The sequence below is a fragment of the Mastigoproctus giganteus genome, chromosome 8 (assembly GCF_048544385.1).
Source record: "Mastigoproctus giganteus isolate SK-2022 chromosome 8, ASM4854438v1, whole genome shotgun sequence".
Classification (NCBI taxonomy): Eukaryota; Metazoa; Arthropoda; class Arachnida; order Uropygi; family Thelyphonidae; genus Mastigoproctus; species Mastigoproctus giganteus.
In genome coordinates, this window is record NC_143582.1 from 164,078,239 (window position 1) to 164,090,590 (window position 12,352).

General features: G+C 37.7%; 1 protein-coding gene across 8 annotated transcripts in view; it reads right to left on the minus strand.

Moving 5' to 3' along the window:
- LOC150081977 (fat-like cadherin-related tumor suppressor homolog) overlaps positions 1 to 12,352 on the minus strand; it is a 1,021,521-nt gene that overhangs the window by 492,779 nt on the left and 516,390 nt on the right. For all 8 annotated transcript variants that reach the window (XR_016547261.1, XR_016547260.1, XM_090379029.1 and 5 more), the window contains one exon: positions 1,275 to 1,488. Coding sequence is in view for 6 of the 8 variants with exons in the window: in XM_090379029.1 (XP_090235155.1) it covers positions 1,275 to 1,488 (214 nt within the window). In the remaining 2 variants the exon portion in view is untranslated. The remainder of the gene's footprint in view (positions 1 to 1,274; positions 1,489 to 12,352) is intronic.

The following is a 12,352-nucleotide window of genomic DNA, read 5'->3' on the forward strand; positions in this document are numbered from 1 at the left end:
GTTGATCCAATTCATGTGACTGGCAGATATTTTGCATCCACATTCACAAGAGGAATTTTTTTATAGATGGGGATGCCTAAAGTAGATCAAATTCTAACAGTAAGCTAAATGATTTTGTGATAATTGAGATGAAATGGAAGAGAAATTGTTGCAGCTTAAAGTAAATAAGACACCTGAATCAGATGGGATCTATCCAATTATATTAAGAGATGCAGCAAAAATACTAAGCAAATGTTTAGCTATAATTATGAGAGCATTCTTGGATTCAGGAGAGGTCCCTTTGGATTGGTGATGAGTGAATGTCACTCAAATTCACAAAGGAGAATCAAGTGGTACTGAAGTAAAATACAAGGGAACTTTGCTGTGCTATGAGCATTAAGACTGTTGCATTGAGTACTTTGTGATAATAAATTTTATTTTTACAATTCTTATAGTATTAGTAGTGACAAATGATGCAAGAGAGCGGTGATGAGTGAATGTCACTCAAATTCACAAAGGAGAATCAAGTGGTACTGAAGTAAAATACAAGGGAACTTTGCTGTGCTATGAGCATTAAGACTGTTGCATTGAGTACTTTGTGATAATAAATTTTATTTTTACAATTCTTATAGTATTAGTAGTGACAAATGATGCAAGAGAGCGAGGTTATACATAATCAGCCACAAAAAAAAAAAAAAAAAAAAAATCCCATTTCATCTATCCATCCCCTCCAATAGTTTGTTTTGTTCTTAACCTTTTTGGGGAAATAGGCAGAAGCAGCCCTGCAGGCTTGTTTTTACAGAGTTTTTTTTTTTTTTTTCATGTGTATATATAACACCATGCAGTATGGTTGTTGTCCATATATTACATTCCCAATAAAGCAGTAGAATTAAATGATTACATCAGAAACCTCTAGTGGAAGCCATGATATAAACACTTGAACTCTGGGATATGAAAATGAGTTACTGTAATGATGAATTAAAAATTAAAAATAATAATGACAACAATCAGGTTTACGAATAAGAAATTTTATATTTATGATGAACATATGGGTGAAATAATAATAATAAAAAAATAAATGATAAAAAATATTCATAAATCTCATCACTATAAACATAAGCATAAGCATTTTGAAATGAGAGGCAATTTATAACCCATTACTGTTTTCAAACTAAAAATAACTGCTCTAGGACTAATCAAAATTTTAAAACATTAAAATATATAAAATAATGTTTTGCTCATATAAAAATATTATGTAATATAAATTATGAAAAAATTAGTGCTCTTTTACTTACCAACTATTGAATACCACAACTGATCACCATCCGGATCTTCAGCTTTGACAAGGGCAACTAATTGACCAACACTATCGCTCTCTGTGACAACAATATGAGAATCCATAGCCTTAATAACTGGAGCTCTACGGGAAGATTTGGGAGATGGCTGCACTTCTAAAGCAACTCTTGTAGTTGTAAAACGGGGTGGTTGTCCACCATCTGCTGCCTTCACCTGATAAAGAAATACATCTGTACATGATATTAATATGCCCTACTTGTGTTAATACCAGAACAATTGATTTTTCAATAACAACCAGTAAGAGAAATAATAGCCAATAAGTAAAATTATAAACCAGGATTATTAAGGCCAAGGCTATGGTGATATACACTGAGAGATCACTGAATTATGATCACTCCTATGAAAACTGAATGCGACCCGTTGACCATGGGAGGTAAAAGAGTGCGGAGTTAGTCGACCTACACAGCTTAGATAAGGTGTCAGTGGTTCAATAGTTAGTAAAATTCTGAGCGTGATGGGTAAAAGGAAGGATTTATCGGACTTCGATAAAGGACAGACTGTGGGTGCTCAACGAGTTGGTGCCTCGATTTCCCAAATGGCTGAACTGGTGGGGTGTTCGAGAGCCGCCGTAGTTAAAGTGTACCAGTAGTGGTTAGAGGTGAGCACCATGTCCAATGACTCGTACAGGCGAACAGGTGCAGCACTGTTGAAGAGCTGACTACCCAATACAACATGGGCCAACCCAGAACAATATCTGGCATGACCATGTGTCGCATGCTTGCACGTATGGGCTATACCAGCAGATGACCCCTACGCATCCTCTCCTAACCAAGGTTCATCGTTATAAAAGACTCACCTGGTGCAAATAGCATGCATGTTGGATGTTAGAAGACTGGAAGAATGTGTGCTGGTCAGATGAGTCACGTTATTTACTCCACACCGTGAATGGTTGTGTACGGATTTGGCACCAACAACATGAGGTTCTTCATCCATCATGCATGGTATCAAAAGTGCAGGCCGGTGGAGGCGGTTGTACGGTGTGGGGCAAGTTTCACTGGAGGGAACTTGGACCCCTGGTGCATGTGGAACAACGTATCAGTGGTCTCCACTCTCGTCAACTGCTTGCTGATTGGTGTCTTCCAAGATGACAATGTGCCGAGCCATCGGGAACTTGTTGTGCAGGAATAGTTTGAGGAACACAGTTCTGACTTCCAGCATATTAATTGGCCTCCAAAGTTCCCCGATACCAATCCCATAGAGCACTTGTGGGACACAATGGAAAGGCATATTAGGTGTCTGGATACACCAATCATCTCCATAACCTCCCAAATGCTTCCAACATCTTGTTGAATCAATGCCACGTTGGACAGCTGCTGTACTGAGGGCAAAAGGATCTACGAATATTAGTTAGGTGGTCATAATTCAGTGATCACTCAGTGTAAGGAGAAAACTGCCTTGTACACAACTTTTAAAAATATTTAGAATTCACCCCAAGCTCAAACTTAGTTTTATATGGGTTAAAAAAAAACAAAAAAAAAAAAAAAAAAAACAGGAGTTTGGGGGAAGGGGTTGCCAAATTTAAGGTTCGTCATTGGCAGAAGAGAATCACCGTCTATACTGCCATGGTCCTTATTAAAACACTAGCAATACCATTCAACTAAGTGGGTTTAAAATTAATAAAGAATTATAGCACAGAAACTAAACAAACAGGCCAAACTTATGCAGCTCTGAAGTTACCTATTTGGACAAGAAACTTTAAAGAATGCTATTTTGAAGTTGTTCCTTTCTATTGCCACATACTTCTGACAGGGAAAATACCATTGATAAAAGCAGCCTACAGGCTTGTTTCTATAGATTTTTTTCCCCTGGTGTATATATAACACCATGTAATATGGTTGTTGTCCCTATATAACACGACGTAGTATGGTTTTTGTATATAAAGTTTAGGGAATATGCTCCAGTTGCATGTCCATTACAGCACATTCAATGTCCCCTATAAACTTAACCATATATCACCTGAGAAACTGTTTCATTCATTCCAAGGTTATTTGTTTCATTCATCACAGAAAACTGAATGGGTTTTACAGTGCAAGAGCAACAAGGTAACAAATTTGCATCAATATAAACTGTGAGTGTGGTTTCAACTGCATTGTAGAATTTTACCCATTCTAGGAAAGTAAAAATTTTGGCCACATAAGCTGTGTCAGCAAAAAGATGAGTGATAGTAAGAATGGTATTCATTAAGGAATATGAGGCAAAAACAATTTGTCAGTGGATATTACATATGGAGCAGTCAATAAAGCTGTACTTCACAGTCAACTAAATATTAGAGTTTGGGCACCAAAGTAGATCAGTGACTTTAAGCAGATGAAGATGAGGTGGTTAATTAGAAGTCAAATTAATATAACTTCTTTTTATTATTAGCAGTGGCACATGATGCAAGAAAGCAAGCTTATAAAGCATCAATCAAAAAAATAATAATACTTAACCCTCCCACACACTTGCCCATCTCCTCCAATAATTGCCTAGTTCTTCCTTTAAGTTATTCTAACTGCCCACTTCCACAACAAAAGATGGAATTTTGTTCCAATAATCAACCGCCTTCTGGCTGAAGATAAAATCTCTAGACACTGTAAAGAAAGGCTTAAGAAAGAAAGAAAGGCTTAAGTCTTGCAAATTACAGTGTCTGGAGACTAGGCACCAGCAAGGTGATCTGATAGAGGTGTATAAAGCCTTGAATGGTTTAAGCATGCTCAGTGCTGATGGGATTCTTCCTCTTGCTCAGAATAATCACCAAAGAGGGCATAAATTCAAATTGAGGAATGACAGGTGTAGGATAGATTGCGGAAATTTGCCTTTAGCCAGCGGGTGGTTGGTTGGTGGAACAGACTTCCATCCCTTGTCGTGGAAGTTGATAGCCTAAATAAGCTTAAGGCTCAGCTGGACAGGTATTTTGAACGAACAGAGGGGTGAAGTGGAAGTGTTTTTTTTTTTTTTTTTTTTTGGCTGATGCTGCATAAGCTTGCTATCTTGCATCAAATGCCTCTACTAATGCTAATGCCATCAGCATTGACCTTGCACAATCCATTCAAAGCCTTAAACACTTCAATTAGATCACCTCACAGGTACCTAGCCTCCAGATGCTACAATTCACAGAACTAAAGCCTGTCTTCATAAGACCACCCTTTCACTCCCTTCTCCAATCTTATTTTATTCTCTGCACCCATTCCAGCAGATCTACATTTTTTCTAAAATGAAGCCTCCAGACCTTTATGTAGTACTCAACATATGGCCTAACTATCCCATTGCCTTATACAATGCGATAATCACTTCCTTATTCCTGCTAGCAAAGTTCCTGTATATCACAGACAAAGTGCCATGAGCTGTCCTGGCAGCCTGTCTGCATTGCTCAGAGAACTTCATATCTGACTGCATAATTACTCCCAGATCTTTTCAATTTTTCACTATCACAAGTGTAGTACCACATGATACGTTAATCTGGGATTACTGCTACACACATATTGTCAATTTTAAAATTCAACTGCCATTTCTCAGTCCATCTGCCTAATTTTTTTAGATCTTGTTGCAGTAGCTTTGTAACTCTTATTGTTAGTACTGGATTTCCAGAATATTAGATCTTTCTTTATATGGAAAGGAAATTTGGTGATGGAAAGTTTTCAGTGAAACACAAGTAGTTGCTCTTGACATCTCAAAGGCTTTCGATCATGTTTGGCATAAAGGTCTTCTAAACAAGCTTCCATCTTATGGTTTGCCAACTGTTTTTAGTAATTGGTTATCCAGTTTTCTCTCTGATCGCTCACTGAGGGTCATGGTAGATGGCTTTCTGTCTTCTAACTTCTCCACTAATGCCGGTGTCCCCCAAAGTTCAGTTCTGTCCCCCACTCTTTTCCTCTTGTATATTAATGACCTACTTCCATTGACTGGAAATCCTATCCATAGTTTTGCTGATGATAGCACATTGCATTCCACTTTCCATTTTGAGAAACCTTTTCCTGCTCAATCAGATTCAACTTCTCGAAAATCTACTACCAATTCCTTAAATGCCGATCTTCAGGTAATTCTCCAGTGAGGCAAAGACAATGTAGTTGATTTCAACCCTTCTAAAACTCAGTCTTGTCTTATATCTCGCAAAAAGGATTCTTCTGCTCCTATGCTTATCTTTAGTGACACTCCGATTTCTAGGCAAAATGATATATCTCTTTTGGGGATTACCCTGACTTCTAATCTCTTTTGGCACAAGCACATTACAAATATTGCTTCCTCTGGATCTAAAAAACTGGGTTTTCTCTTTCGCTCTCGGCGTTACTTTTCTTCCAAGCAGCTGCTCACTCTGTATAAATCGGAAATCCACCCTGTCATGGAATATTGTTCCCACATCTGGGGTGGTGCCCCCAAAACCTCCCTCAGGCTTCTTGATTCCATTCAGAAGAGGGCATTTAGGTTAATTGATGATTCATCTCTAACAGAGTCTCTCCACTCGCTTTCTCATAGACATACTGTTTCTGCTGCATGCCTCTTCTACAGATACTTCCATGGGCACTGTTCTTCTGAATTGGGTTCTATAATTCCCGCTCTCTCTTTCAAAATAGTCCGAACTCATGCCGCCACCAGCCAACATCCATTTACTGTCCAACTTCAAACCCACAGAACCAACTTTTCATCTTCCTCATTTATTCATTCAACTGCCGTTTTCTGCAACAACCTTGCTTCATACGTATTTCCTGAATACAGAAGTTCAAGTCCAATGTCAACAAATATCTTCTTTCGTCTTCTCAACCTCCAACCCAAGCACGGTACTAAGTACTATAGGTTCACATAAAAAAAAATATGGAGTAGCTTGCTGTTGACTTGGTTTTCCAGATATTTATCATTTTTAAACTATTTATAACAAACCTATAATCTGAAACTGGTGTACTGAGGAATATGTCAAGAAGAACAGTTATACTTTTGGGAACGAAGTCAGCATATGATATATCATGCTCAGAGGCACATTATATTAATGTGTGAGACAAACTAGAAGGAGGTATTCACATCTATTCCTAGGGCTGCTTTTGCTGTACAGCACTGACAAAATCTTTACATACTACATGGTGACATACACCATGTAGTATGTAAAGCTGTTGAGTATGTAAAGTTTAGGGCTATGAGAATCGCACACAGTTCTGTATTACAGCTGCTAGATTTAATTGGGAGCTTATCTACAGTGATGTTGGAAAATATTGCAGATGCACTTTAGCATTAGCATGAGTAGAGGCATATGATGCAAGAAAGCAAGCTTATTCAGCATCAGCCAAAAAAAAAAAAAAAAAACACACCACTCCCATTTCAGCCCTCCGTTCGCTCGAAATACCTGTCCAGTTGAGCTTTAAATTTGTTTAGGCTATCAACTTCAACAACAAGTAATGGAAGTTGGTTCCACCAACCAACCACCCGCTGGCCAAAGGCAAATTTCCGCACATCTATCCGACATCCGTCCTTCCTCAATTTGAATTTATGCCCTCTGAGCTGATTATTCTGAGCAAGATGAAGAATCCCATTGGCATTGAGCATGCTCAAACCATTCAAAGCCTTATACACCTCTATCAGATCACCTCGCCGGTGCCTAGTCTCCAGACTCTGTAATTTGCAAAACTTAAGCCTTTCTTCGTAAGAGCAACCCTTTGTTCCATTCACTAATCTTGTTGCCCTTCTCTGTACCTGTTCCAGCAGCTCTACATCCTTCTTGAAATGAGGCCTCCAGACCTGTATACAGTACTCAAGATGTGGCCTAACCATTGCCTTAATACAAGGGAATAATCACCTCCTTATCCCTGCTAGAAAAATTCCTGTATATCATTGACAAGACACCATGAGCTACTCTTGCAGCTCATCTGCACTGCTCAGAGAACTTCATATCTGCCTGCACAATTACCCCCAGGTCCTTTTCATTCTCCACCACTGTCAGTGTAGTACCGCAGAGTTGATACTTTGCTCTGGGGTTACTGTTTCCCATATGTAGTACTTTACATTTGTCAATGTTAAACTTCATTTGCCTCCTCTCAGCCCATCTGTTCAACCTTTCCAGATCCTGTTGCCGCAGCATAGCGTCAGTGGTGTCCTTAACAACCCTGCCAACCTTTGTATCATCTGGAAACTTGGACATTAAACTTGATATCCCATCATCAATATCATTCATAAACACCGAAAACAACAACGGACCCAACACTGAACCCTGAGGAACTCCACTAATAATATTAGTCCACGTTGAGCAGTGTCCATTGATTACCACTCTCTGTCTTCTGCCACTCAACCATCCCCTTATCCATAGCAGCAATTTGCCTCCAATGCCACACTGCTCCAATTTGTGCAGCAGTCTTCCATGTGCAACAGTATCAAAAGCCTTTCTAAGAGCCAAATATATAATATCAAAGTTATTCCCTGCATCTAGTTCTTTTGTGACTACATCATAGTATCCAATCAAATTGGTCAGGCAAGACTTCCCTTTAACAAAACCATGCTGTGTCCGAGCTATAGTTCAAGTCTTGTCTAAATGATCCTGCAGTGCTTCTTTAACTAGTGCCTCCATTAATTTTCCTGGAACAGAAGTTAAACTCACAGGTCTATAATTACATGTGTCAGCCTTTGATCCTCCTTTGTGAATTGGGGTGACATTTGCACATCTCCAGTCTGTGGGTACCTCCCCTGAGTCCAAGGAAGCTCTCAATAATTATTATTAAGGGTTTGCTTACTTCCTTTGCTGCCTCCTTTAATATAACTGGATAGATCCCATCCACCCCGGGTGCCTTTCTTGTGTTTATCTTCAACAATTTCTCCTCCACTTTACTCTCAGTTATTACAAGATTCTCTAGCTTACTGCTAGAGTTGAATACACCTCTGGCTTTCCCCTCGCTAAATAACTCCTCATGTGTGAATGTCGATGCAAAATATTCAGTTAGTTTGTTAGCTACCTGAGCAGGATCATCAACAGTTGACCCATCAATATCAAGTGGACAAATCTGATTCATCCCCTTCCTTCTAGAGTTTACGTAAACATAAGTAAAGAACTCTTTGCTGTTTTTCTTTGCATCCCTTGCCAAAGATTTCTCGTAATCTGCCTTCACCTGCCTAATCTCCTTTGTAACTTGGTTACAGATCAACTTGTATCTATCATAGGCTTCTGTGTCATGTGTTAATTTGTATGTATCCCATGCATGTTTCTTCTCTACCATATGCCTCATCAGTTCATCTGACATCCATTTAGGCCCAAACCTTGAACAGTATTTCTTAGTTGGTATGTATAGCCTAGTAGCTTCCAAGATAAGTTCTTTGAATGCTTCCCATTTTGCATTTGCTGTTGGTAACATCATCAGTTGGTCCCACTGTATAGAATTTAAAGACTGTCTCAGTCCATCGTAGCCGCCTTTATGAAAGCAATAACCCTTCCCTTTACCCCTAATGGTAGTTACCTCTTTGAGTAAATCCCACTTCAGCATACTGTGATCACTGCCATTTTTTTGAAGTAGAGCATTTCTATCTGTCTTGTTTTATTTTTTCAGGAAAAAAGGGCTTCCAGAATCCATGGTGTCAATTGCATGGACTACTAAAATGGGCTCATCATTATCTAAAAGCTCACCTACATCCATATTGTTGGTGGGAGATTCCATTTTTTTTTCAGCCTGTGTCAGATTTTAATTGTTCTTTGTCAAATGGTACTGATGGAATATTACTAGGGATGCCGATAGGGATATTTTGTAGCTTTGCTAGTTTTATTTAGAGGATTATCTTTTTTTAGATGTTGAAAGTGCAGATTTCATCCAGTTAGCTAGAGAGGTGTGAGGCAAAACGGATATATCCGTTTGGCTGCAGTAGAAACCAAGTTTTCAGTGAAGGCTGCATAACTAGGAATGCTCAACATAACTTCCCTATGTGCCTCAGAAAAAGTGACTTTATTTTCTATTTTGCATTTTTGAATTTTCTTTCCTGTTATCTATAGTTCACAAATTTTGGAAAAGGCTGGGTGGCTTCCTTTCCAGTTTGGACAAACAGAGATTGTGACTGAGCAATCTGCTTGAGTATGCTCTTTAGATCAGCAGATGGGACATATGGTGTCACCTCGACATGCCTGGTAGGATGACCATATTTCTAACATTTAAAGCAATTAATGGGATTTAGAATGAAATGAAAGGTTCAATCTGACAGTTTAAATAGCCAGCTTTAATTGAGGATGGTAAGTCTGGGGAGCTCAATGTTAAAATGATGGATCTAGTTGGAGTAGATTTCCATCTTTTTCAGTCACGGTCCATTTCACATTTATTACTTTTTGACTGCTGAGTTCCTGGAATAGTTATTCTTTGGAGACTATAATTAGGTCCCACTCGCTGTGACTCCTTTTGATAAATTTAAGGTTTTGTGGGGAGTAATTAATACTGGCAACCCACCAAATGTTGATGCCTTTAACAGCAGCTCAGAATGTTTTGAGGTGGCTGTTTCAATCAGGAAGTTTCTGGATTGCAATCTTTTTACCATTTTTGTTGATCCAGAAATAGATTCCAAATATTTTTGAATTAAGAATGGTGATAACTTTCCCACAGGTTGGGTGGATAGGGAACGTATTAACAGGAAATTTGGGATATCATCATGACACTGTGGTTCTCTCCTTGAAGCCCCTTCAGTTGACTGGAGTCATGATCAATGTCAGCAGTTTCTGGACTTCAGCTTGAAGGCGCTAAAGGTGGATAACTCTTTGTATCCATGATGGCTCCTTTTAGCACTGAAGTTTATCTTTACCAGCCAGGCTACCGGCCCCTCCATGGGAAAGCAGGGGCAGTGCCAATTGGTGGCCAAGCATCGAAGTAAGTACAGTTAGTGAGACTAATTAAATTAAAGAAAGAGGTACTTTCCTTCTTCTGGGCTCTTTTCTTAGTGCTTTTTAAGCAAATAGAGCTAGTTAAGAGAGAAAACAAGAAAAAGTCAGTCGCAGGAAAGAAAAACACTCTTTAAATGCACGAGGATCGATTGGCCACAGAAATGCTTGTCACCAGGGGCCCATGAAGCCAGAGATGCACAGGTCAAAGCTAGTGGTGGACCACTAGCTTTGACCTGTGCATCCCTTGGTAGATAAAGGCCATAAGTATTGAAATGAGGAATAAAGCATTTCATTCCTTTGAAGATAATTTCAGTATTACAGTTTGAACAATCGTTTTGTGAAGAACTGTATTTTATAGCATTATAAATCTGATTATAAAGAACGGCTTTTTTTATGTTAAGGGGGTGGTGCGAATCAAAATGTAGGTACTTGCCAGTATGGGTATTTTTTCTGAAAATTCTTGTTCCTAGTTTGGTGTCATTATTATATATGGTGAGGTTTAGAAAATTAATTTGTCCATTTTCTTCAAGTTCTAGGGTGTAATTTTATCTATTGTGTACTGAATTGAATTTAATGAACAGATCGCCTATTGTGGATTTTGGTCCTATTAAAAGAATGTCATCTGCATATCTTATAAATAATTTTATATCTGTGGGGGGAATGGTTGTAGTACATAGTATTTAAATTGAAGCTAGGTAAATTTCAGAAAGGGGGGACTGAGATCCCCAATCCCATAGGTAACCCGCATATTTGCTGGTATACTGATTGAGAAATCGAAAATATCTAGCATCTAATAAAAAGGTTGTAAATTCTAGAATACTATTAATTGAAAGGGAAGTGTGATTGGGTAAGGTATTATCGTCTGTTAAGAAATTATGTAGAGTTTGTAATGTTGAAGGTAAATATACATTAGTGTACAATGAGACTACATCGAACGATGCTATTATGTTGTTGTTGTTGGTTATTGTAATATGTTTTATTTTATCAAATGTTTGGGAGTTATTGTTTACTTTGAATTTCGAGAATCTGGTGAGTGGGGAGTTGATCTTAACTAGGGAAGAAGAAAAATTAGTGAAGGCTTCTTTACTGAAAGATATTATAGGTCGTAGTGGGTGGTTGGGTTTATGAAGTTGGTAATTCCAAACATATGTGGTAAAATGTTGTTCCGAATGCTAATTTGTTGTAAGATGTGTAAGTTGATTTCATTGTTTGACCCTAATTTTCTTAGAATGATGTCTAGTTTGTTTTTATGTTTAGAAATATTATATGTATTGTCTAGTTTATATGTTTCTGAGTCAGAGAGTATCAATTCCATTTTTTCGATGTATTTATTTTTATTAATTATTACTATGGTGTCGCCTTTGTCGGCTTTTTGAACTATAATATTTGGGTTATTACGTATTTTTTGAAAGTTACTTAACTGTTGTTTATTTATGTTGGCTTGGAATTTAAGTCTAGAATTAAGAATTGAATTGCTTTGGTGTATTAATCTCCATTTATCCAGGTGGTTATTTAATTTAGTTTGTAATTCTATTATGCATTCTTTATATGGATATTGGTCACCTTTGATGGCAAAATTAAAACCGTAATCGAGGCTAGCGAGTTCGGTAGGGGGAAAGGGGTATGATGAAATGTCTACTGTGGAAGACTTTTGGGGTGCGTGTGTGAGGTTTCTGTGTGAGGGTTCTCCATTTCCTGTTATGTCTAAGTTCGATGTCTTTTATAGCAGCTTTTATATGTATTTCATTATATGTTGTAAAATAACCATAATATAATTAATATAATTAAATAACCACCCAGATAAATGGAGATTAATACAACAAAGCAATTCAATTCTTAATTCTAGCCTTAAATTTCAACCCAACATAATAAACAACAGTTAAGTAACTTACAAAAAATACGTAATAACCAAAATATTATAGTTCAAAAAGCCGACACCATAGTAGTAATTAATAAAAATAAATACATTGAAAAAATGGAATTGATACTCTCCGACTCAGACACATAAATTAGACAATACATATAATATTTCTAAACATACAAACAAACTAGCCATCATTCTAAGAAAATTAAGGTCAAACAATGAAATAAACTTACACATCTTACAACAAAATGGCATCCGGAACAACATTTTACCGCATATTTGGAATTACCAAACTTCATAAACCCAACCACCCAATACGACCTATAATATCTTTCAGTAAATCAGCC